Source organism: Erpetoichthys calabaricus, chromosome 13 (genome assembly GCF_900747795.2).
Source record: "Erpetoichthys calabaricus chromosome 13, fErpCal1.3, whole genome shotgun sequence".
NCBI classification, from domain to species: domain Eukaryota; kingdom Metazoa; phylum Chordata; class Cladistia; order Polypteriformes; family Polypteridae; genus Erpetoichthys; species Erpetoichthys calabaricus.
This window is the reverse complement of record NC_041406.2, coordinates 34,273,971-34,299,976: the sequence shown is the minus strand read 5'-3', so window position 1 is coordinate 34,299,976 and position 26,006 is coordinate 34,273,971. Positions and strand designations below refer to the sequence as shown.

Below are 26,006 nucleotides of genomic sequence, written 5' to 3'. Positions count from 1 at the left end.
AGTGCATTCAAATGTTTTAATTTGTCATATTGCCTGGTTGGATGAAGGAAGCTGTAATCTACAAATTAATACACTTCTGATCAGTTTTATTGTAGAATAATAATACTGAATAAACTGATACACAAAATTCATTCCTCTAGTGCTGCTCACTTGCACTGAACTATCATTCTTCTGAGGGCAGCATGGCCTAGTTTCTACAGCACAAGACTTTTGACCACAGGGCCACATACAAATTTGAGCAAACCATTTAGTATGCCAGAACTCTGCTTATTAAAAATATTCAGGATGCCGTTGTGCTACTGCACCACACTTATAAAAGCACCCTGGGATGGTGTAACCTATAGAATAGGCGCTATATAAAATAAATAATGTCTGTAACATAACATTGTCAAACCAGATTAAGTCAGTTCATTTGGGTTGCAAGGGATCAAAGCCAGATTTTTGCAATGTTAGGTGTAAGCCATGAATGAACATCAGTACAGTGCAGGGTCTACAATCACACAGACTGAGCCAGTTTATAGGTCATTGTTGCCACGTATACAGAAAAGAGTGAAATTCTTATTTGTGTGTGCTAATCAACATGTAACATGTTACCACTCTCCAGTGCCAACATTAGTGAGTATAATAATATTACTCAGATCTTTTGTCTTCCTTACCTGAAAAATCTCAACACACATTTGTTATTACTAAAGCTAGTCAAACCCAACAAGACACCAAAACATATATTTAAAATACACTTTATTAGAACAGATAAACTGTGCTTCTGTGATGGTAAGGTTAACCCAACCTGTGTGTTTTAGTGAATGTTTCATCCAGCCAGACAGGGGATCTTATTAATACCCATTGTACAGGAGTCAAAGGTCAAGAGAATACACAAATATGAAAGTGTAGGCTACTAGTAGCATTTTTAAGTGGAGCCTCACAAGTGGAACTGTAAATATAAAGTAATGTACTATATAGTACCCTGTATGTACTATAATATAAAAATCGCTACACTCGCCAACCCCCCTCAGCCCGCATTAAGTGCCAGCCACTTCACGTCTCTGACACTCGCGTATGTGAATTTCACTTTCACAAAACAACAAATCTTTTAATTCTCGCAGGTACGCCTCTTCATTGGGAAGAAACACTACTTTTCCCTGATGGCAAAATGAATTAGACGATCTACAAGTCTTCGACTTAAAGTTTAAATCTGAACAATATATTCAATCTCTTTTTGTTGTTCTGTTATTTCACTGAGTAATAATTTCCTTTTGTTTGCGCTAATGTGATCTTTACTATCATTTTTTTTGAGAGTTTCGAATTTTCGTACTTCCATGATCTCTAACCTGTTCTGCATGTGTATCGCACCAACGTTTTTGAACCTCTTTACAATGTTCTACTTTGTCAGCTACTCTTTGTCTTTTATTTCTGGACCCGGGCATGGTTAAATCTCTTGGCACAAAGTCTTGTCTCGTGGCACATGAAAGTATCTCTCTGAAAAAGTCACGTCTTGTTCCAGGCTAAAAAGTCTTGTCTCATCCCAGGATTTTTTTATATAATAGAGAGATATAATATAAGTACCCTGCTTGAACTGTTGATGTATTTATCTCTGCCATAGCAATTTTAATGATCAGAATGGAAATAAATGTATTTGTGTTTCCCCTTGAAAAATAAGAGGCTCACGGCTTAGTGATGTAAGATTTGGACATGTTTACTGTTTCCCAACTTACTGATCTGACTGACTGACACCACACTTTCCTAAAAAGGTTCTAAAAAAGAAGAAATTCATCTTGGAGACTTGTTGACATTTATGTTAAATTTGCACATATTAACAACAAAGTGAACCAAATTAGCCAAATACCTTTGGAATGTGTGAGAAATACCCTACACATACAAGAGGAGAATGAGCAAGATGCACATAGACAGCACACAGGCAAAAAATTTGAACACTTGACCCTTAGTCCCAGATATAACATTGCTAACCCTAGCCATCAATATATAATGCATCATACAAAGTTTATCTTAAAGCATATTGATATTCTGTACTTTAACTAAAATCTCCCTGTGTAATACCTGTTTTAAAACATAAATTAATGAACTGAATCAATAGTTATGTACCTGCTTTCTTTTTAACTTTGGTCTGAAAATGTATTTGAAAGTATTTTAATAAAATATTATTTTTAGATAATGGACATCAACCAGTAGATTCTTCAGGTATGTAATAGCAGTGCTAATCACTGTGCTGCCCTAGCCATCAATGTATTTATTACACAGTCTTAAAACATATCAATATTCTGTAAATTATATTAACTAAAATTTGTCTGTGTAATACACATTTTCAAATTAATAACTTAAATCAATAATTATTTATCAGCTTTCTTTATAACTTTATCTTGAAAATGTACTTGTAAATATTTTCAATAAAATATTATTTTTTATATAATGGACACCAGTCAGTACATTCTTCAGGTATGTAATAGCATTGCTAACCACTGTGCTCCCCTTAGCTATTGATGTATTATATACAATTTAGAGTTTATCTTAAAGCATATTAATATTCTATACACTTGTATTAACCAAAATCTGTCTGTGTAATACCTGTTTTTAAATATAAATCAATATGGGGGGTGGGGATAAGGGGGGGAGAGAAAGAGAGCAAGCTATATCTAATCTATCCTTTTAATCCTTATAATTATAATTACCAATGTAACAATAGGCTGCATGGCAATAACTCGTGGGAAAATTGGAAATTAAGGTTAAAGCTGTCTCACTTCTAGTTAAAACTACAAAATGACATCAAAAATTAAGAATCAATGTCTCCATGATGGAACAGTTAACTTTGTGAACTGGAATGTTAAAGGCCTGAATCACGAATTAAAGAGAAAGAAAGTATTCTCTCACCTAACAGGTCTAAATGCGAAAATAGTATTTTTACAGGAGACCCACTTACTAAGCAAAGATCAGTTCCGGCTGCAAAAAGACTGGACTGGCCAAATGTTCCATTCCAGCTTTACAAAGAAAACTAGAGATGTGGGAATTCTCCTACATAGAACAGTCTCATTTGTTGTATCAGTTGTAGTATCTGATCCTGAAGGGAGATATGTGATTGTCATGGGCAATTTATTTAACTGTAAAGTGATTTTGATAAATGTGTATGCACCCAATGTCGATGATAGGGAATTCATGCAAAATGTATTTGCATCCATTTTCAATGTAAACACTCATATAAATTATAATGGCCGGGGACTTTAACCGTGTTTTAAATCCACTCTTAGATAGGTCTGCTGTCACAGGGGTGATGACATCTAACACCGCAAAGACAATAACACAGTTTTTAATTGACCCCTGCAGGTTTCTAAACCCAAACTCCAGAACATATTCCTTCTACTCACCAGTACATCATTGCTACTCAAGAACTGATTATTTCTTTATAGATAATAATTTCTTCCCTGTGATTAAATCTTGCAAGTATGACGCTATTGTTATTTCTGACCATGCCCTTCTGATCGTGGAGCTAAAATTATTATGCCCCACATACTCATCTCGCAGATGGCGTCTTAACCCACTTCTATTAGCAGACGAGAACTGTACAGAATTTATATCAAAACAAATCAGTTTCTTTCTAGAGACAAATACATACTCAAAGGTCTCTGCAGGAATACTCTGGGAAACTCTAAAGGCCTCCTTAACATGACAGATTAATTAATATCTTTACCACAGAAATAAATTAGAAACCAAGAAGGTATCAGAGCTAACCAGTGAAATTACTAGAATAGATCAAGAACAGCCAGGTGTCCAAGTGAGGCTTTTCATAGGAAAAGGCAGCCTCTGCATTCAGAGCTCAACCTCTTAACAACGAAAGAAACTGAACAACTCATTTTTAAATCAAGACATCATTACTATGATCATGGAGAGAAAGCTAATAAGCTCTTAGCTCAACAAATCCACAAGCAAGAAGTTCGCAATGCAATCCCAGCAATCACCAACACGAACGGAGATAAAATCATTGACCATAAAAATATAATGCACATATTTAGAGACTACTATAAATCCTTATATTCTACTGAGTTTAAAGAAGACAACACACATTCTAATACATTTCTGGATGCATTACAGATACCACTCTTAGTGCAGAGGAATTGGGTAAACCTCTGGCACTATCAGTATTACTAGATGCTATAAAGTCACTTCAGAGTGGGAAAGCAGCAGGTCCTGATGTCTACCCTGTCAAATTTTATAAGAAATTCTCCACTCAGCTAGCTCCCTTCCTATTAGTAACATTTACAGAAGCTAGAGACAATCAAATTTTACCTCAAACTTTTCACCAAGCATTAATTACCATCTTTCCTAAACAAAATAAGGACTTATTATAATGTGCGTCATACAGACCAATTTCACTTCTGAATAATGATGTTAAGATACTTTTCAAAATCCTAGCTAGAAGGATGGAGAAAGTGCTGCCTTCAGTAATATCACAAGATCAAACTGTATTTATTAAAGGCCAACACTTAACTTCCAATCTTCGATGCCTGTTTAATGTAATATATTCATCTGCAAAGTCAAACACCTCAGAGATATTATTATCGTTGGATGCAGAAAAAGCATTTGATATGATTGAATGAAAATACCTTTTCACTACATTAGAGAAATTTGGGTTTGGCCCGAACATTTGTGCATGGATCAAACTACTGCATACCAATCCAGAAGCTTCATTTTGTATTAACATTTGTTCAGACTACTTTAAACTAGAACGTGGTACCAGACAAGGATGCCCCTTGTCACCACTGCTATTTGCATTTGCCATTGAACCACTGGCAGTTCACTGTCAAAATGCTTAATCAGATAAAGGGGATTATCAGAGAAGGACTTGAACAGAAAATTTCTCTATATGCAGATGATACGGTACTGTATATATCAGACCCATAAAATGCTGTGTCTGCAGTCTTAACAGCACTTACAGAATTTCAAAAAATCTCTGGTCTCAGAATTAATTTGAATAAAAGTGTGCTCTTTCCAGTGAATGCTCAAGCATACAATATTAGATTGGACACCTTCCCTTTTATCATTGCAAATCAGTTTAAATACCTTGGGGTATATATCACAAGTAAACATAAAGGTCTTTATCAACAAAATTTTTCTGTTTGTATGGAAAAAATTAAGCAAGACTTGCATAGATGGTCAACCCTTCGTCTCACTCTAGTTGGAAGAATTAACGTTGTTAAGATGAATATGAACATTCCAAAATACATCAATAAATCATTTTTTAAGCAATTAGATTCAACCATAACCTCATTTATTTGGAATTTAAAACATCCACGTATCCAAAGAAAGACCCTACAAAGACCTAAGGCAGAAGGTGGCATGGCTCTACCTAACTTTCAGTTTTATTACTGGGCAGCAAACATACAAGCTATAAAAACCTGGACACAAATAGATGAACATACACAGGTTTGGTACGCAATAGAAATAAAATCCTGCACTACTCCTTTATATTCCCTGGTTTGTGCCCCTCTAAATGCAAGTTATCGCCAATATACTAATAACCCAATTGTGCTTCACTCACTCAGAATATGGAACCAATGTAGAAAGCATTTTAAGATGGAGAATCTTTTATCTGTGGCACCTCTGCATGAGAACCACCTTTTTCAACCCTCACAAACATATGCAGTTTTTAATATCTGGAAAACATTTGGGATTAAATTACTTAGAGATCTTTATATAGACAACATATTTGCATCCTATGAACAATTACATTCCAAATTTAACTTTCCAGCAACACATTTCTTTCACTACCTTCAAATTAGAAACTTTGTTAAACAGAACCTGCCTGATTTTCCTCATCTCCCACCTTCCTCTGTGCTGGAAAAAATATTGCTCAGTTTCGAGGACTCAGACAGCATTTCTGCAATACATAAAATCATTTTACAATCCCTCTCTTTCAAAGATCCAAGAGAACAGTTGGAAAAGGATCTCTCACTCAACATCTCAAAAAAAAGGAGTGGAAGGTAGCAATGCAGAGAATTCACTCAAGCTCCATATGCGCAAAGCATACAATTATTCAACTCAAAATTATATATCAAGCACATCTGTCTCGCTTAAAACTGTCCAAAATGTTTCCAGGGCAAGCTCCAGCCTGCGAACGCTGAAATCAAGTTCCAGCCTCACTGGGTCACATGTTTTGGGCATGCACCAAATTAATATCATTCTGGACAAAAAATTTTAAGTGTGTTTCAGATAGCCTTGGTATCACAATCTGTCCTAATCAATTAACAGCTGTGTTTGGTGTACTCCCAGATGGGCTTAAAGTTGAGAAGGACAAACAAACTGATTGCCTTTATTGCACTATTGGCACGCAGACTTATTTTGCTAAACTGGAAGAATCCTAACTCTCCTCTTTTAAGTCAGTGGGTAAGTGATGTTTTATATTATTTGAAACTGGAAAAAATCAAATTCTCACTTAGAAGATCTGTGCAGAACTTTTTCAAAACCTGTCAGGATCTAATCAATAATATTTTAGAATAAGCTCTTAAACCACTGAGGAGGCAGATTCTCTTTCTATTTCTTTTTCTTCTCCATTTATTTTTATCCGCCTATTAAACTCATCAATTTACTTATTTTTACTAGCTTTAAGTTTTACTCTGTTGGCCATGCTCTCTTTCTCAGGGGAGGGGGGTTGATTTGTTTTCAATCCTATTTTTTGTAAAAATGTATCTATTTGTATGGAGTGATTACAATAAAATCAATAAAATTTAAATAAATAAATAAAAATCAATAAACTGAATCAATATGCATATACTGTACCTGTTTTGTTTTAAACTTTATCTTGAAAATGTACTTATAAATATTTTTAATAAAATATTTTTTAGATAATGGACATCAGTCAGTACATTCTTCAGGTATGTAATATCATTGCTAACCACTGTGCTGTGCCTAGTTATTGATGTATTACATACAATTTAGAGTTTATCTTAAAGCATATTAATATTCTATACACTTGTATTAACCAAATTCTGTCTTTGTAATACCTGTTTTTAAACATAAATCAATAAACTGAATCAATGTGTATATACGGGTCTGTATCGAAGGTGTGGCACTTCATAGGAGTGACATAAATACCATATTAAAGGAGTGACATAACGATGGAGTGACAAATCATTGTCGGCTCACCTACCACACACAACTGAAAGTACGCTCGCCAAAAAAATCGTTGTCACCTCACCTACCACACACAACTGAAAGTACGCTCACCAAAGAAATCGTTGTCGCCTCACCTACCACTTGGATGGTTGGTTGAATGGTTGTCATTCCTTTGAAATTTATATCTGAGGTTTCACTCATTTGTTATGTCACTCCTATGACATGTCACTCCTTTGAATAAGACCGGTATACAGTATACCTGCTTTCTTTTTAACTTCGATTTGGAAACATAGTTATGAATATTTTAATAAAATTTTATTTTTTAGATAATGGACATCAACCAGTAGATTCTTCAGGTATGTAACAACAGTGCTAATCACTGTGCTGCCCCAGCCATCAATGTACTTATTACACATCATTCAGTGTTTATCTTAAAACATATCAATATTCTGTAAATTATATTAGCTAAAATTTGTCTGTGTAATACACATTTTTAAACATAAATTAATAAATTAAATCAATAGTTATTTATGAGTTTTCTTTTTAACTTTATCTTGAAAATCTACTTATAAATATTTTTAATAAAATATTATTTTTTAGATAATGGACATCAGTCAGTACATTCTTCAGGTATGTAATAGCATTGCTAACCACTATGCTGCCCCTAGCTATTGATGTATTACATACAATTTAGAGTTTATCTTAAAGCATATTAATATTCTATACACTCATATTAACCAAAATCTGTCTGTGTAATACCTGTTTATAAACATAAATCAATAAACTGAATCAATGTGTATATACGAGTCTGTATCAAAGGAGTGACACTTCATAGGAGTGACATAAATACCATATTAAAGGAGTGACATAACGATGGAGTGACAAATCATTGTCGGCTCACCCACCACACACAACTGAAAGTATGCTCGCCAAAAAAATCGTTTTTGCCTCACCTACTACAAACAACTGAAAGTACACTCGCCAAAAAATTGTTGTCGCCTCACGTACCACTTGGATGGTTGATTGGATGGTTGTCACTCCTTTGAAATTTATATCTGAGGTTTCACTCGTTTGTTATGTCACTCCTTTGAATAGGACCGGTGTATACCTGCTTTCTTTTTAACTTCGATTTGGAAACATAGTTATGAATATTTTAATAAAATATTATTTTTTAGATAATGGACATCAACCAGTAGATTCTTCAGGTATGTAACAGCAGTGCTAATCACTGTGCTGACCTAGCCATCAATGTACTTATTACACATCATTCAGTGTTTATCTTAAAACATATCAATATTCTGTAAATTATATTAGCTAAAATTTGTCTGTGTAATACAGATTTTTAAACCTAATAATTTAAATCAATAGTTATTTATCAGTTTTCTTTTTAACTTTATCTTGAAAATTTACTTATAAATATTTTGAATAAAATATTATTTTTTAGATAATGGACATCAGTCAGTACATTCTTCAGGTATGTAATACCATTGCTAACCACTGTGCTGCCCCTAGCTATTGATGTATTACATACAATTTAGAGTTTATCTTAAAGCATATTAATATTCTATACACTCATATTAACCAAAATCTGTCTGTGTAATACCTGTTTTTAAACATAAATCAGTAAACTGAATCAATGTGTATATACCTGCTTTCTTTTTAACTTCGATTTGAAAACATAGTAATGTTTATTTTAATATAATATTATTTTTTAGATAATGGACATCAACCAGTAGATTCTTCAGGTATGTAACAGCAGTGCTAATCACTGAGCTGCCCTAGCCATCAATGTATTACACAACATTCAGCGTTTATCTTTAAGCATATCAATATTCTTCAAATTATATTAACTATAATCTGCGTAATAACTGTTTTTAAATATAAACTAATAAATGAATCAATAATTATTTACCTGATTTCCTTAGAACTTTGACTTGAAAATGTATTTGTAAATATTTTAATAAAATATCTTTTTTCAGATAATGGACATCAGCTGTTAGGTATGTAAAGATCAATTGTTAGATTTACTGAAATTTTCTAAAATGTGTTTAAGATTATTTTTTCTGCATATAATGTAATACTTTCAATTATTCACATTAGTTCTTTTCAAATGTTTAGTCTATCTGATTCAATATTTTAGATAATGGACATCACTCAGTAGATGTGACCTATGTAGATTTGTCAGGTATGTAAAGCCCTGAGAATTGAATGTGTTAAATGTTCTATATTGTGTTTAAAATTCATTTAATTAATTTAATCAGGTTCAATTTATTCAATTTTACAATCTATTTGATTCTATATTTTAGATAATGGGCATAAACCAGTGGACGTTACCCACTTAGAGCCCCTAGGTAGGTACAGACCAGGTCTTAATTAACTACATACACATCATCATGGTGTGATCTGCTGCCTTTGAAAACACACAAAAACAAAAGAATCAAGTGCCAATCTGTCCATCTCTCCTGTCATGTGTAGTCTGTGAAATTTACTTGAGGAAACTTTTAAGGAAATCCTAAAAGGTAACAAAATTGTAAATATAGACACTAAAAATGGGACATCAATAGTCAATTTCTGATGTCTTATTCTAGTATTTTACTTTCCTTTGCTTTGTATAAACTATTGTGATATTTTGGCATACTTCTCTTACTTGTATAACATTTATTTTTTGATATAGGTTTTTTTTTTTTTGCTGCAAAAGGCATTGCCATTTTATGAATCATTGTCACATGATCCTCTACATGTTTCATAAATAAAATAAGGTGGCACATTACAGTCATTGCCTAGATATTCATAGCTTTGTTTTTGGTTTCAAGTTTGCTTTACTGATCACTTTTGCAAATGGCTTTTGATTTTGACTTTTGTCTGGTGATTTTGTTCTGGTGCCTGACCTCTTGACCTCAGTTTGTGTATTTTTACAATCCCTTAATTGACCCTTTGTCCCCTAATTCTTCCATTAACAATAACACTAAAAAGACAATGAAATTAGGGAAGAAATACTTTGATTCCTTTATACATTAAATGGAGAACTCTCTCTCTCCTCACACATCTCGATGAATCTATGCATTTTTTGGAAAACCCAACTCCTGGAAATGTTCGTATTCATATACAGTAATTTATTGAGGTGGTGCATAGGGTAGTGTTGCCATTCATCTCGATCCTAGCAAGAGTCCTGGTTGGGATATGGGTGGTGTGCATTTTGCCTGCACTCTCTATGCTCACAAGAGTTCTCTTTAGAGACTAAGATGTTGCCCCAACCCTAGACATCCTGATATTGGCCCAATATAAGGCAAAGAGCATTTGAACATGAGTGTGCTATATAATGGACCACAGTCTCCTCCAGGACTGGTCCTGCCATGGAAAAAGTGGGCTCAGTATTGGATCCATTTATGCTGTAATTTAATCACGTAACAGTGTTCAGCATAACAAGTCTATAAAAACCTTTCATTCATACATAGTGCTCTTCCTTTTATTATTATGTTTTTTTCTAATCTTTTCATTTTAGATAATGGACATCAGCCAGTCTCTGTAGGTATGTACAGTGCAGGCCATTGAGTTAACAAATATAGATTAATGTATATGCAGTATTGCTGGGTAAGCACAGTTTTTGCAGTTTTTAGTTTATAATGTTGATTAAGCAAAATAAAAAATAAGTGTTATAAACTAAATCTGCTTATAGTAACATTACTTTCATTTATTGAATAAATGTATCATTAATCTTATTTATGAAAATTCTTATGTTATTTTTTAGATAATGGACATAAACCAATTGAGATTTCCATGGTTGATTCTGCAGGTACGTAAAAATCAACATTTCAAGGTAGAAAGTCAATATGTTACCTTAGTTCCCATCATAAACAACTTCAGTGTAGTATGCAGGCAGTCCTGGACATTTAAAGGCATTACAGACCCATAGTGATCAATTTCACGTGTCGCTGCTGCACAATACACATCTCAGAATTTTTTTTTACGATGCGTGACCACAAATGTTTATGTCATCACATGCACAAAAGCCCATTCATTTGTCACAATCTGTCAATTCTGTTTTTTTAATTACAGTTACATGGAGTTATTGTAATGTATCCTAAAGTGTTAAACTGGTTAACAGATTAGGTTAGGTAGACCAGGGGTCCCCAACCACCGGTCCGCAGCCGTCTGACAGCCGGGCCGCGAGAGACTCACTCAGACTTTTCAGAATGCTTGGTGGGCTGGGCTTTGCAGCGGCCCAGAGAGAGGAGAGAGACCGAGGTGAGAGAGTATTACAACAAAGTATTTTTATGGTTCCGACAGTTTCCCCATATGACACGAGACTATAGAAATCTCGTTACTACAAAGTACATTCAGCAGATGCTTTCATTACAACGAGGTGACCTTGAAATGCTTGAATGAATCATCCACAGAGCAGTTAGATCTGTGGCAGCAGCTCAGTTGTACACATTTAGGCTACACAACGATCCCCAAACAGAAACATTATAAAAAAAAATTCTTTCTTTGAACTTTCCTCGTACTATTTTTTTTTTGATGTTTTTGTTTTCTGTGGTTTTCAGTGATACCTTTTGCTTATTGCTTGTCAACATCTGAAAAACATCCATTGGAATTTAACTCATTGTCACCCTCCTATAGAAACGGCAGACACGAAAAAAACGATAACAGTGTTAATGTTTGCGATGTGCAGTCTGCTGGAATGGCAAATGCAAAGCATATGTCTTTGTTATATGCAAAAAAAGAAGAAAAATCTCGGGTTGCAAACATATGCGAACTGCTTAATAACTTAATAATAATAGAAATGTTATGTAAATTGTGTATAAAACTGCCCCCCCGAGCCCCCCCCCCCACCGACCGGTCTGTGGAAAAATTTCCATCCATCCATCCATTTTCCAACCCGCTGAATCCAAACACAGGGTCACGGGGGTCTGCTAGAGCCAATCCCAGCCAACACAGGGCACAAGGCAGGGAACCAATCCTGGGCAGGGTGCCAACCCACCGCAGGACACACACAAACACACCCACACACCAAGCACACACTAGGGCCAATTTAGAATCACCAATCCACCTAACCTGCATGTCTTTGGACTGTGGGAGGAAACCGGAGCGCCTGGAGGAAACCCACGCAGACACAGGGAGAACATGCAAACTCCATGCAGGGTGGACCCGGGAAGCAAACCCGGGTCTCCTAACTGCGAGGCAGCAGCGCTACCACTGCGCCACCGTGCCACCCGTGGAAAAATTTGCATCTAATAAAGTGGTCCTTGCTGTCAAAAAGGTTGGGGACCACTGAAGTAGACTTTTATCCCAGAGGGAAATTTGTTTGCAGCTGTAGGAAAATACAAATAGATAAAGAGCAAAGGCACATTTGACAACCAATGTTATTGCATATACACACACTCAAGATTAGTACAAAAAAAGAATTAATTTTTTTAGCAGTACACAAATAATAATACAGAATTTAACATTTAACAACATCCCTACAAGTAATAGAATTTAAAGTGGTTATAGCTCTTTCGCTAACAAATTGGAGGTTCTCACATCATAGATCAACCAGTGACACTTACTGTCAAGTTAGCTCACAGGTGGGACTCATGAGATTTGAGAATTGTCAAACACATCCATAGAGATTGAGTGCAATTAAATTTGTGTACCTTCTGAATATGGAGGAACCTGTTCAGGCAAACTTTGAACTTGGGCAACAGCCTGTTCACGGAGTAGGAAGAAGAGTAAAGATAAGTAGCAGAGGTATGGAAGCAAGACAGCAAAATAGAAAAGGGGGTCAGAAAGTTCTCAGATGTTTCCCAGATGAAGTACGAGCCACATTTATGGTCCATGTCATTAACCATGGCCTTACAATGGCACAGACTGATTTTCCTATCCAAACATTCCATGCTTGTCTCTTTTGCTTTAGCTGCAGACTGGAATGTAAAACCTTCAATTGTAGAATGTCTGAATAATTTTCATTTTGATACAAAATAACTAGAAAAATAACAGTAAAAACCTAATATGTGTAATTTCGAGTTTATCTTAAAGCATATTAATATTCTATACACTCGTATTAACCAAAATCTGTCTGTGTAATACCTATTTTTAAACATAAATCAATAAACTGAATCAATGTGTATATACCTGCTTTCTTTTTAACTTCGATTTGAAAACATAGTTATGAATATTTTAATATAATATTATTTTTTAGATAATGGACATCAACCAGTAGATTCTTCAGGTATGTAACAGCAGTGCTAATTAATCACTGAGGTGCCCAAGCCATCAATGTATTACACATCATTCAGCGTTTATCTTTAAGCATATCAATATTCTGTAAACTATATTAACTATAAACTGTGTAATAACTGTTTTTAAATATAAACTAATAAATGAATTAATAATTATTTACCTGTTTTCCTTAGAACTTTGATTTGAAAATACATCTGTAAATATTTTAATAAAATATTATTTTATAATATCACTACTAGAAGACTTAAATTAGAATATAAGGAACACATTTCCAGAGTCCACTGTCATACAGACATAACATCTAAACATTTTGACCACCATGGTTCTACACAATGTGAAAGGAATTTCTCATCTTGTTGACACTGACTTATTCATTGACAAAATAATTTAATATTGAAGCATGAGTTAAGGGTTTTTGGTGCAAAATTTGCTTTTGTATATGGATTATGGTATTGTTCCACACCATATACACTGTTTTAACAAATGTTCCTGGAATGTAAAAATAACTGTTTCAAGAAATAAGCCTAAGTAACTCAGAAACTGAAAGTAAACTTATGTTTCTAGAATTCGAGTAGACAATTTAAATCAACTTATATCCATAGATAATACAGTATATACTGAATTTACTGCTGCAGTGTCACTTATCTTTAGAAATACAATACTAAGAATATAAAATGTATGCACATCTTTGGTAATAAAGGTCTTGAACGGGGTTCCCAAATTTTCTATGCTGAGGCCGCTCAAAATATTGTGTGTTCTTTTCTGGGCTCACCACTAATATAAACTTAATTGTGCAAAGTGGAGCATAATATTTGGTCTTTATTACTACTAACAGTAGTCACACTGTATCATTTTGGATAATTGTAGGTCTATTAATGAAAGCAATTGTTTAACCTCAGCAAACTATTGACATGTGTGTTAAAGTGCTGTGATATATATATATCTTGGCCAGGGGTTCTCAACCTTTTTCCTTGGTGTACTTGCTCCAAAAAATGAAATGAAGTGTTAACAATTTCACACCAAAAAAAGAAAGTTAAGTATGTTATTATTACCATGCACAACTAAAAGTATTTTTTCTTTCCCCCTCATGCTTTGGTATATATGCTTTATTTTAATGTAAGAACAGTGGTGTAGCTTGAGAGGTAATAAAAAAATACAAAGTCTAAATGTCCATACTTTTAATTTATAAAAATTGCACAGTTACATATGAATGTTGATGAAAAAATAGGAAATAACCCAAAATACATCTTAAGGTCAAAAAAGGGAGAAAAATAACAAAGTCAATGTGTGAAGCCCATGCCTTCTTAATGGCTGTGTGGTTCTACTTCTGCACTCAGTCTGTTACTGCGTTTAACTTTAAATGAAAAAATAAAGGGTTAAGAAACATTCTAAATTAATATTAACTAACACTAAAAGTAAAGGTGTATTACTAATAATTGCTACCACTCGTCTTTTAATTGATAAAACTCATCTTCGTTCGTCAATGTTTTTTCCTCTGAATTCATCTGACCGTTTTAAAAACTGTTCTAAAAATGATGGTATATCAAAAACGTTTACCAAAACTAAAAAACAGTGATTGCAATAAGGGACAGAGCAAGACACCACTCATATATTCAAACGCTCTTTTTCTCAAAAATCCTGGCGCTTCTCGATCTTAATACGAATCGGTGAGTTGGCGCCAAAGGTGAACTGTGACCTCGAACCCCACGTGACCAGCGGCAGACTTCGCTGAGGCGGGAGTGGAATCTCGTAGTGGCCCCAACAGAACACTACGTGTGCTAGTCTGTAACGGAAACGGAGCGGTGGAACAGAAAGGCAGTAGAATGTGGAGGCTCTGGCTAGGTGGCAGGATAGCCAATGGGCATTTTAAGGGCAACATTTGGGCATGTATTTATTTCACGTATTACCTGACAGCTACTCGGAGCGTACACCGTGAGAACCTTCTCTTTAAATCCCTGTAGCCGGTGACTCACATACCCGCTGTTAATCGACCTTTATGGGTAAGGATTATTATGGCTCTTTGGCTGAAATCTAGGGCTTTGAAACATATATCTGTTAGGTTTTAATCCAGCTATTTTTCACACAAATGCGTTTCGTAAATTAAGCTTAAAAAATAATAGGTGAATATTATGAAGTGGTCCGTTGTTAGATTTTAATTCAGCAAAGTGGTCCTCAGTCCAAAATACTTTTTCGATCCACTGGTCTAGAATACCTTATAAAATATTATGAACAACACAATATTAATCCTAACTCAAATATCTTCTTCTTTAGGTTGCTCCTGTTAGGGGTTGCCACAGCTGATCGTCTTCTTCCATAATCCTAACTCAAATGTAAACATTAAAAATTAGACTAACGTAAGAGTGGTTTATCTTGAGCGTTGTGTCCTAGTAATATGAGTGACGTTCAAAAAGTTTCCGCAGTTTTATAGTTTCGTTGTAAACGGTGAAGGCGGGAGGAGTAGTAATTGGGCATTAAAACGTTTCTACGACGCTGGTGAAAATTACATCGCAAACGAAGGTGAATATGTAGAAAAGTGATGTATTTTGTTTTTGAAACTCTTAATAAATAGAGTTTAAAAAAGTGTGGAAACTTTTTGAACGTCCCTTGTATATGGGTTTATTGTAAAGTTAGTTAATTCACATTATTTTAATTGTTTCATTCTTTGTGGCCAATTAAATATTTTTATTTTGTTTTGCGATCCGGAAATAACTTTACTTAAAAATGGATTATAGTATAATATGCTTGCAAACAAAGATTAAATACTGCGAAGCAAATATGATAACTGGCTTTTTGTTGTATACATCTAGACTGGGTACATTTTTAATGATTAAAGTTCTGACTTAAAAGATCAGTGCCAGAGTCTGGAAAACGATCACTGTCATGGCACATATAATACATTCTAACAAATAAACGAAGGCGCAAAGACAGCCCACTTACTTACAAATCTGACTTCTACTGTGTATCTGCCTACTTAGTGATGCAGTATGCTATTTATTAGTCCACCACGTATTAAAAATCCAAAATCAGACCACCATGATTTATTATTTGTCATTATAATACTGCAGAGAAAGAGTTCAGTGTAGCATTTGTAATGAATCACATTTTAATAGAATGATTCTGGATATGTTGAGTCCTCATATTTCTGGCTGGGCTTAATTCTTAAAATGCTTAAAAATACAATAGTTTTATGGTTTAGACCAGAGTATAGTATTTTTAATGCTGTTGTATGGAAAATAAATTTATATGGAAAATAAAGTACAGTATACAGGACTTGGCTATTTGCAATAGCTGTATATTTTAGTAATATTACTAAAGACAGTTGCACATTCAAGAGCTGTGTATTTTGGTAATCATTTCACAGATACTTTCAATCATGAGAAAGAATTGTTGAAATATTTACTGACAGAAAATATTTCATTTTCATGATATGAAGTATTTAATAGAATTAAGTGGGAGACTGTATAAATATGTCAATAGCTTGAGTTTTTTATATTTCCTTTTTACATAATGCTTGGAAATTATTGATTTTGTTTGCTTTCAGATAATGGAGATATTACAAGCACAAGTTCTCAAGCAGACCTGACAGGTCAGTATGCAGCAATTATTAGCATAACATGAAATGTTAAGTGTCAGTGTTACATTACTTAGAAGATGACATGACAGTAGACATTTTGTCAACACTAATGTCTTCTGCACTTTGCAGTTATCCTTTTTCTTTAGGTGGCTCTGTGTGCCTCATTTCAGGATTCTTGGTAGGATATACTTTCATGTCATGACCACTGAGCAGGTGCCCAAAATAACTGACTTCAGAAGTGGCAGGGGTACTTGGTTTTGAAGCTGAGTTTCTGTTCTAGCTCACTGGACCATTGTAGCAAGTTTTATGATATTCCTTCTTGGTCCGTTCATCAAATGAAATGTTGTTAGTAACTTTACATGTGCAGAGGAGAGATGTTGGGTATATTGGGAGGAGGATGTTAAGGGTGTAAGGGTGGACCTTCCAGGTAAGAGGAAAAGAGGAAGGCCTAAGAGATGGTTTATGGATATGGTGAGACAGGACAGGAAAGTGGTGGGTGTAGGGAGACAAAGAAGACGGTGGCTGAACTTCCCATACCTGTTAACCTTTCATACAGCACCAGCTCTGTCAGGCAGCACATGTCAGAAAAAGAGGCAATCACAATAGTGCTGTAAAGTCACCACACAGTCGCCAAAATTTGACATACCTAGCAATTTTCAGTCGTGTCAATTGACATTGTCATGTGATAAGATTAGCAACAGCAGCCGGCAAGTCTGACATACTAGAATTTGCATAATGTGACCATCTGCTTCAGACACATCCTTAACCTTTTATGTGTTGATTCGGCTTTCTATAACTGGACATGCAAATTAGCTATTGTTTTGAGGTATGATTAAGATGATTTGTGAGACCAGAATAATATTAATTTTCTTTGTTCAGCCTCAGCAGCCATTCTTTAGTTGTATTTTTTTCAATCTGATGATTTTGACACTTTATTTCACTCAAGACACCATTTTTGATTTGGGTAACTTATGCAAACAACTAGGATACTGTTGTTGTATAAAATATTAACTAAACAGAGTTTCTTTGCACATTTACTGATATTTTTAAGCCTAACCTCATAAAGTTGCATGAATTCCAAAAGTATGGTAATGCAGTTGGATGTTTTTTCAAAGGTTTCCACTTTCACAATAAAAGAACAGACATGGTCAAGAAGTACTTTTCTATGTAATTGGTGAGCATGTCCAAACATTTACTTCACTGGGACACTAAATAGGCAAATTCCCATATAAAAGAAATGTTCGTCAAGGCAAGGCAGTGTAGCCAGGATATTTCATCATTCTCATCATCAATTAAAAACAGGTTACCAAAGGAGCAATGAGACATTCTGCTGGGGTTGAGCCCTTGGCACGCAGAAATCCAATCGCACTACACACGCCAACATTTTACCTTGTTTTGAGATGGTCTACAATCTTCAAAGTGACATGTACCACAGTAAATAATTAATCATACTCTCTGATCGCCTGAAAGAATAACCAGACATAATACGTATATTAACAACTATGCCTACCCAGATAATAATCTGTTTTTATTGTCAGTGGACTTGTTGCTTATGTTTTATTACTTGCTACTTACTGAAACACCCTAGTATTTTCAAACACATATATTGTGTTCATTTTCACAATAAAATATATGCAAATGCATATCAAAAACTTCAGCTTTGACATTTTTACTTTGGATCAGCTGTATAATGACATATTGTTAAAAATGCAAGGTAACACTAAATTGAGTTGATTTGTTTATTTTAGGTCCTCTGGATCACAGCACTTCTCCTTTGGATACTGCAGGTAATGTAATGAGGCGGTAATATTCTTAAAGTAAAAACTGGAGGGGAAAAGTAGTATTGATAATTAAAATAATATGTTATGGGTTTGTATTATGGCAAGGAGTATTAGTGTATTGGCTTGGGTTAAGGCGTTCATGGATGATTTTTTTTCCAGCCAATCAGCTTTAAGGTTAGATTCTGACATCATAAAGCAAGGACTTGTTGTACAAAGGCATACCATTTCATTTCCGTTAAAAAGAACTATAAAAGTCTGCTTACTGTAAAAATCTAAATGATTAAGTGATGATTTATTTCTTCCAGACTTAGAGAAGCTTTAGGGCCAACACCTGGAAATAATATGTAGCAGAGCAACTGAAATTCTGAGGAGAGCAGATATAGTTTCTTTAAAACAGAGCCTTTACTCAAGTGAAATTTTACTTTCACTTTCATCCCCAATAAACATTGAATTCATAATGAATACTTCCTGTTAACATCTGGTTTTATTTAATAAGTCAGATTTTTATTTAATTGATATTTTATTATCCTATTAATGAACTGCTCAAAAAGAAAAAAAACATAATATGTTTGACTTCTTCTCACATGCACCTACTTAAAAGGATTAGTTGATGTGCAATACAATGTGTTTATAAGTGTTAATACAGGACAAATAAGCAATACGTGAATATTCACAACTACTGCAAATAGGAAGCTGAATTCACCTACTAAATGCACAATACAGATTTACAGTAAAATGAAACTAAAATCACCAACAATGTGCTTTACCAATTACTAATACATGGAAGTTGAAAAATGTCTCCAAAAGATTTTCAGAATATGAAAGCAGCTGGTTTTATTCTTGCTTGTAGTATTTCAATGCAATTTGGAGTCAGTGAACTGGACAGATGGACATTTACATTGGGCCAATGTGTCACTTTTGATGTGAATTAATACTAAGTACTAATTCTTTGCATTTATATAGCGCTTTTCTCACTACTCAAAGCGCTCAGCAATTGCAGGTTAAGGGCCTTGCTCAAGGGCCCAACAGAGCAGAGTCCCTATTGGCATTTACGGGATTCGAAACGGAAACCTTCCAATTGCCAGTGCAGCTCCTTAGACAGAAGTGTTAAAAATTCTTTTATCCAAAACTGAGAGGGTGCGATAGTACAGTTGACAGGGGTCTCAGACCCTTTTTTCCCATCTGCATACCCTTCCTCCTACCCCCCGTGGTGTCGAGTTTACACACATTTTACAGATCTGCAAAATTAAACTCCTAAAAAGCACTATAAAAATGTAATTGAAATGTTTTCCATCTTGTCATATTTAAGTACAAAATTGAAAAGAAATGTAATTAATATTTAACAAACTACACAATTTATTAATGTATACAGTAATGAATGTAACATGAAGATATTTAGTTGATTTAATATTTTTAAACATATATGTCAAGAAAACAAAAATTCAGATTCATTTTCTTATATAAAACTTCTCTAGTTTTTGTCACTTCTTTATTTTATTTTATTTTTTTTAAATTTTTTACATTTTTTTTGTTTTGTAAAACAATGGTACGTAATAGAAAAAAAATGTTTTTCATTTTTTAATTTGGCACCGAAAAATATATTAAAATCACAAGAAATAGCCAAAACAATTTTTTCAATGTATACCTGTTTAATATAACATTCTCACACATGCTTCAGCCAAAAAACATTCACAGTGGGTTGTTTGTTGTGTAAGCCACTCTGGGCACAAGGCAGGAAACAGCTCTGAAGCAAGTGTTAGTCCATGACAGGGCCCTCTCACACACCATCAAAAAGGATAATTTGAACTCATCAGTGTACCTACGTGGGAGGAAAACCTACACAAATATTGGGAGAATATTAAAATTTTCAAAGATAACAACAAGGTGTAGGGTGCAGAGTTACAACATTGTAACTAGTGAGCTATTAGGACACCTTACCTCAGTTGAGAATTACCAATTAAATAATCTAAAAAGTGCTCCTTTTGGGGAAAGGAGAAAACTCATTCAGATGTGATAATGCGTCTACTCCAAACATTGATTAGGCCAGAAATCAAACCCAGTGGTCATGAAAAACACAAATACAGTATGTTATATAGATACCAGATGAATTAGCATTTTACCTGCAGCAGCTCCATGTCAGTCAAGACACCGATCCTATTGTATTTAAACAGAGTAAAAGCTCTGCTCCTTCTCTTCTGTATGTCTGTTTTACCTTAAAACAGTATGATAGTGAATTAATACATTATTTTAAAATATTCTAGTTTCTCATCAAAATTGAACAATGCGTCAAATTACATCTATTGATAGTATGGGTTGGACATAAATCCAACATTTTGTGAAGTAAGCCATTCCTCAGTGATGTAAATTACAGCAATACATGTGCATGTTTATGTTTAGTAAATACTGTGTCATTGCAGTGTGTTGACAGGTACAATTGTTAAGGAACATGTGTGTTCAACTTTTATTATTATTGTATTTCATCATTTATGAATGATTCTTTTAATTTTAACTTATTGAGTCACATTCTGAATTTATGTAGCAATAATGTTGGTATATAAAATATTTCTGTAACAAAAACAGAAGTTTAGGGGAAAAAAACACTTTGTTGTCTTTTCCACCAAAATAAAACCTCGGATATATGTGATCAAGCAGCATTTACAGTGTTCTGCCCCATTTCATGTTTGTGTTTCAGGTTCTGTGGATCATCAGAGTTCCAGCCCTTCAGGTGACTCTACAGATTAGTTAATTTTGCAAACTTTAACTTACTGGTAGATTGTCAATTTACGTTGAATAATTGGCTATACCTGTGGCTTCACAATTGCTAAATAAATAGATACAGAGTAGTATATTTAGTCTATAAGTATATTTGATCTTCACATTACTGTTCCTAAGTTTACCATTACAGTATTTTGCCCTAGGTCAGTATAATACTATCCCACTTATAAAAGGCAACTTGTACCTGTCAGTTACTGGCACAGATCCTCTTACTATGCCTAACTTACTAAACTGTTACTACGTATTTATGTTTGTGATTGTTTATATCCAAAAAAAGTCCTAAGGATTCAATTTCCAATTAGGCAATTGGTAAGAGCCTGTCCTTTTCTCAGTGCTCTTTTTAGATAGATAAATAGATAGATACTTTATTAATCCTAAAGGGAAATTCACATACTCCAGCAGCAGCATACTGATAAAGAAAATATTAAATTAAAGAGTGATAACAATGCAGGTATACAGACAGACAACAACTTTGAATAATGTTAACGTTTACCCCCATTGGGTGGTATTGAAGAGTCACATAGTGTGGGGGAGAAACAATCTCCTCAGTCTGTCAGTGGAGCAGGAAAGTGACAGCAGTCTGTCGCTGAAGCTGCTCCTCTGTCTGGACCTGATGATATGTCTAACATATACAGTATCTAATATATATAATATCTAACATATATCTGACATCTTTTGTGTTTTCCATTAAAATTTTTCTTAATTCTTTTGTTGGAACTGATAATCATTCCTTAATGTGCTTTGTGTATATTAATGTTGTATTTGTATAGGTGTCATCAAGCCAAATTCCTTGCAATTGATGTTGTTACAATAAAGAAATCACTTTTAGTGCTTTACCTTATTGTTGTTTTTGCTTGCCGTATTTGTTCCTGCTTTGCTTTCTTTGAGCCTAACCTTATATTACCCTTACATATTCTTGATCCACTAGCATCTTTCTCTTTTTTAAACTCATTTTAAACTTCAGTGCTCAATGGGTTTATTTCTCTGCATTAGAGAACCTAAGACCCAACTAGGCAACAGAATGGTTGAGGTTGTAGTGTGCAGTCTTGTTTCTTTGTAGCCGGTGAAGAAACTTTGTACTTTGTAGAAGTTAATGACTTTTGTGGTACATATGTTGCAAAGATCTTGGGAGAGCTCTTTTCTTTTACTCATCATGAGATTCTTCTTATGTGACACCTTGGTAGCCCTTTTTATAGTCCATCGGCATGTACTAACCCAGCTGATATCAATTTGCACAGATAGGAGGTGGAATTACTTTCTGACTACTTACAGATTTCAGCTGGTTCCTTGCATTGGTTTACTGTTTTTTCTTAGTGTGTTCAATACTTTTTTTTTTGTGTTCAATAGGTTCCACTTGATTACATGTACCATTATTTTGTACTTTAATGTTGTAAATTATTTATATTTGTGGATTTCTTGAGTTAATACCACTGTCTGGTGAGAATTTCATGTGAATAGCCTCATTGGAAGTAGATTTACTGAAAAAAATGTTGATGCATTCTGTACTTATTTCCCCCACTGTAGCTGTTGTTCTTGCGTTTCTGATGATGTTTCAGTCAGGTACTTTATTAATAAGGCACTGGTTCCACTGGACCAGAGCAAGTGCATGCAATTTTAAGAGCAATTATGCCAAGTTATATTTTACACATGGATGAAATTATCAGTTTTGTTTGGCTGAAGCATCTTTTTTTTTTACTCTGCTGAGGTTCATCGAGTCAGTTTTGTGGAGTTTGGCAAATATGTGAGTTGGTTAAACGTTAACTTTCCATCACTGTCAGATTTCCCTGGCTTTATTACAATTTGCTTTTTCTACTAAATATGTCATAGCTTCTCCATCTTATGGTATGAAAGAAGCCAAATTGAAAAACTTGCATTGTGTGAGCCAATATAAAAGAAATAAATGCCAATGTGAGAATGTTGTAGTTAGACATATTTTGCTATAGCATGATAAAAGGTTCAAATGTAATTAATAATAATAATAATAATAATTCTATAAATGTTTAATTTTGTTCATTCACCAAATGCTTTTAACAATTTCATACATGTCTGTTTTACAAAGACTGTTAAGAATTACAGGGTCTGTACACATAGACAAATTAAAGTCAGTGTAGCTCTGTCTATAATTACAGCTTGATGGATGTGGCTTGCTCATGAAGATGGGCCCATCTCAATAACTGTCTACTGTTTGAATCCACTGTAAACTAACAAGCACTGTAACTCTAAGTGGCCTTATGAGGAATTTCAAAAAAGTGATAAACACAAACAATATAACATATAACAAGAACACAATGTATGGTTTGTTTTTCTGTCAAGTGTTACATTGTCACATTTTTGTATTTTGACAGACCTCTGAATTAATAAGCATCAGAATCATCCAAAAATAGACTGGACGTTTTAACAGAACATCTGATGAATAACCATTAATTACTATGTTCATTCTGTATAATAACCATCACAGTTTTTAATTTCTTTGTGATCTACAGTCAACATGCTGAACTAAACAGTACACAAAATAAAATTACTTTGGATCACAATTTGAGCTCATTTTAGAGCTAATTCTATAAACTGCTTAAAGCAATAAATGATTAAGAGCTCTTCTGTAATGAAACATTTGAAACAAATTTCCATCTTCTCTTGGAAGAGTAGTAGTTGTTTATATTGGTAAGAAACAGAAGATGATAGCCTTTATGTATTCTATTAGTCATGGTAACCTCATACTGCTCTGTAGCAGAGTTTTAGTCTTATTATTTTATTAATGCAAAGAATTATTATTTATTCTTTGGCATATAGTTTCCTCAGCTATGAGTAGTGCTGCTCATTTGTTTCCATGCTGATTGCCTCCTAAGTATCGATTTTGGATTTCCAAGTCAGCTAGAGGTTTGCTTACTGAAGATTAATGGAAGGACCTACAAGAGTATCATTTTAAACACCAAGCAATAATTGTTTGTTTCTGTAAATATTAATTTTAAGACTAAAGAAATAGCTTGTAATGGGAGGCGAGACTGAAACAAGACTGAGATAGAAATCTAGCCTCCATGTAATTGTTATGATTAGCTGCTTTATTTTTTTACAAGCTTATATAAAAATTTTCCATGCAAAATAGGGTTTTGAAACCCAAAGAATCTTTCTGATGCTTAGATTTGACAGAAACTGTAAACTGCACATTGAAAAAAAATATGGAATAACCCCTATCCTGTACGTACGTGAAAATAAAATATGAGAAATCAACCTGACAAATGCATAAGAGACAAAATCTAGTTACAATGGTTTCAAGATAACTTTCATTGGGAAATCACATCAGCCACAGAGGAATCTTCATTATTAATGCTACATGTGAGGGGGCACCCAAAACTTCTTGAAATATTAAAAAAAAAATAATAATTATGTATCTTGTTGCAGTTCCTTCAGATGTAATACACTTGTCCCAGCACTACTACCATTCCTGGAAATATCTGCTGTACTCATCTTCTTTGACCATGTCTAAAACCTCCTGTGTTTTTTCCAGGATTTCTTACATGGTAGCTAATCTTCTTCCATTCAGTCTAAATTTTAATTTTGACAACAAAAAAGATGTCATAGGGATCGAGATTTGGCAAAACAGTGGTTGCAAAACAACAACCACATTGTTTTTGGTCAAAAAGCCTTTGACTGACAACATGCATCTATTCTGTGGATTTTTTACTGATGTTTTCCCATGAATGTTGCAGCAGCTCAGTGTAATGTGGCTGACTAACTGCCCATTTATGGGGAACAAACTCTTTATGATATGTCCATCAATGTTGAAAAACATGATCATCATTGTCTCCTGAAAATCTGCCACAGTGGCTTTTAGGGAAAAAAAAGTGACATGGTCACCAGTGCGATTATAGAATAAACACTAGAAATACGCACCCATCAACTTTTTGATTAATCATTCTGTGAACGTGCAATACCTAGTAGCATATTCAATAACTAAACCCTACTCTTGTGCTATAGACCAGGAATTTTTGCCCCCCAACATTCACTTGAATTCACCAATTAGATAAAATGGCATTTAAAAGTTGAATTAACTTGAAACGTCTTTTATACTTTTGTTTCTTATACAGGAGTGGAATCTGCCACCATGCCTCAGTCAGATTATCTAAATACGGATTTGGCAGGTAAAGACAGCAAATTGTGAATTATCATTTGAGCTGAGGACATGCAAATGTGTTTTTAAGTTTAATTAGACAAAGATGCCTTTTGTGAAATCACATCTTCCTTTACAGCATATCTTTAGAGGCCTGAGCCTGTTCCAGCAGCAAAACACACAAAGCAAGAACAAACCTGATCAAGACGTCAGTCCACCAAAAGACAAACTCATTTCAATAGCTTCACTAAGCCACTTAACCAATAATGTACATATTTATGCTAAAAACAGTGTAAGCCTATGTGATACTGAGAAGAATATGCCAAGCTGCATGTGGTTAATGAGCCAAATCAAAATAAATCAAGGTGATTATTCAGCCTCATGCTGATCTTCCATAAACGTAGTAAGCCTGTTGAAAATAAGCTCT

The 26,006-nt window shown here is 34.3% G+C and overlaps 1 protein-coding gene and 1 long non-coding RNA gene across 2 annotated transcripts in view; both read left to right on the top strand.

Moving 5' to 3' along the window:
• Positions 1-13,338, top strand: part of LOC127530113 (germ cell nuclear acidic protein-like) — a 28,073-nt gene extending 14,735 nt beyond the window's left edge. The window contains exons 5-17 of the mRNA XM_051936133.1: positions 2,167-2,196; positions 6,849-6,878; positions 7,446-7,475; positions 7,720-7,749; positions 8,295-8,324; positions 8,564-8,593; positions 8,835-8,864; positions 9,099-9,119; positions 9,260-9,304; positions 9,426-9,470; positions 10,622-10,648; positions 10,868-10,912; positions 13,301-13,338. Coding sequence (XP_051792093.1) covers positions 2,167-2,196; positions 6,849-6,878; positions 7,446-7,475; positions 7,720-7,749; positions 8,295-8,324; positions 8,564-8,593; positions 8,835-8,864; positions 9,099-9,119; positions 9,260-9,304; positions 9,426-9,470; positions 10,622-10,648; positions 10,868-10,912; positions 13,301-13,338 — 431 coding nt within the window. The remainder of the gene's footprint in view (positions 1-2,166; positions 2,197-6,848; positions 6,879-7,445; positions 7,476-7,719; positions 7,750-8,294; positions 8,325-8,563; positions 8,594-8,834; positions 8,865-9,098; positions 9,120-9,259; positions 9,305-9,425; positions 9,471-10,621; positions 10,649-10,867; positions 10,913-13,300) is intronic.
• Positions 13,339-16,875: 3,537 nt separating this feature from the next.
• On the top strand, positions 16,876-21,433 carry LOC127530073 (uncharacterized). Its single transcript, XR_007936606.1, has 3 exons — positions 16,876-16,927; positions 18,664-18,702; positions 21,389-21,433. It is a non-coding gene; the product is annotated as an uncharacterized LOC127530073 (long non-coding RNA).
• Positions 21,434-26,006: the final 4,573 nt, after the last annotated feature.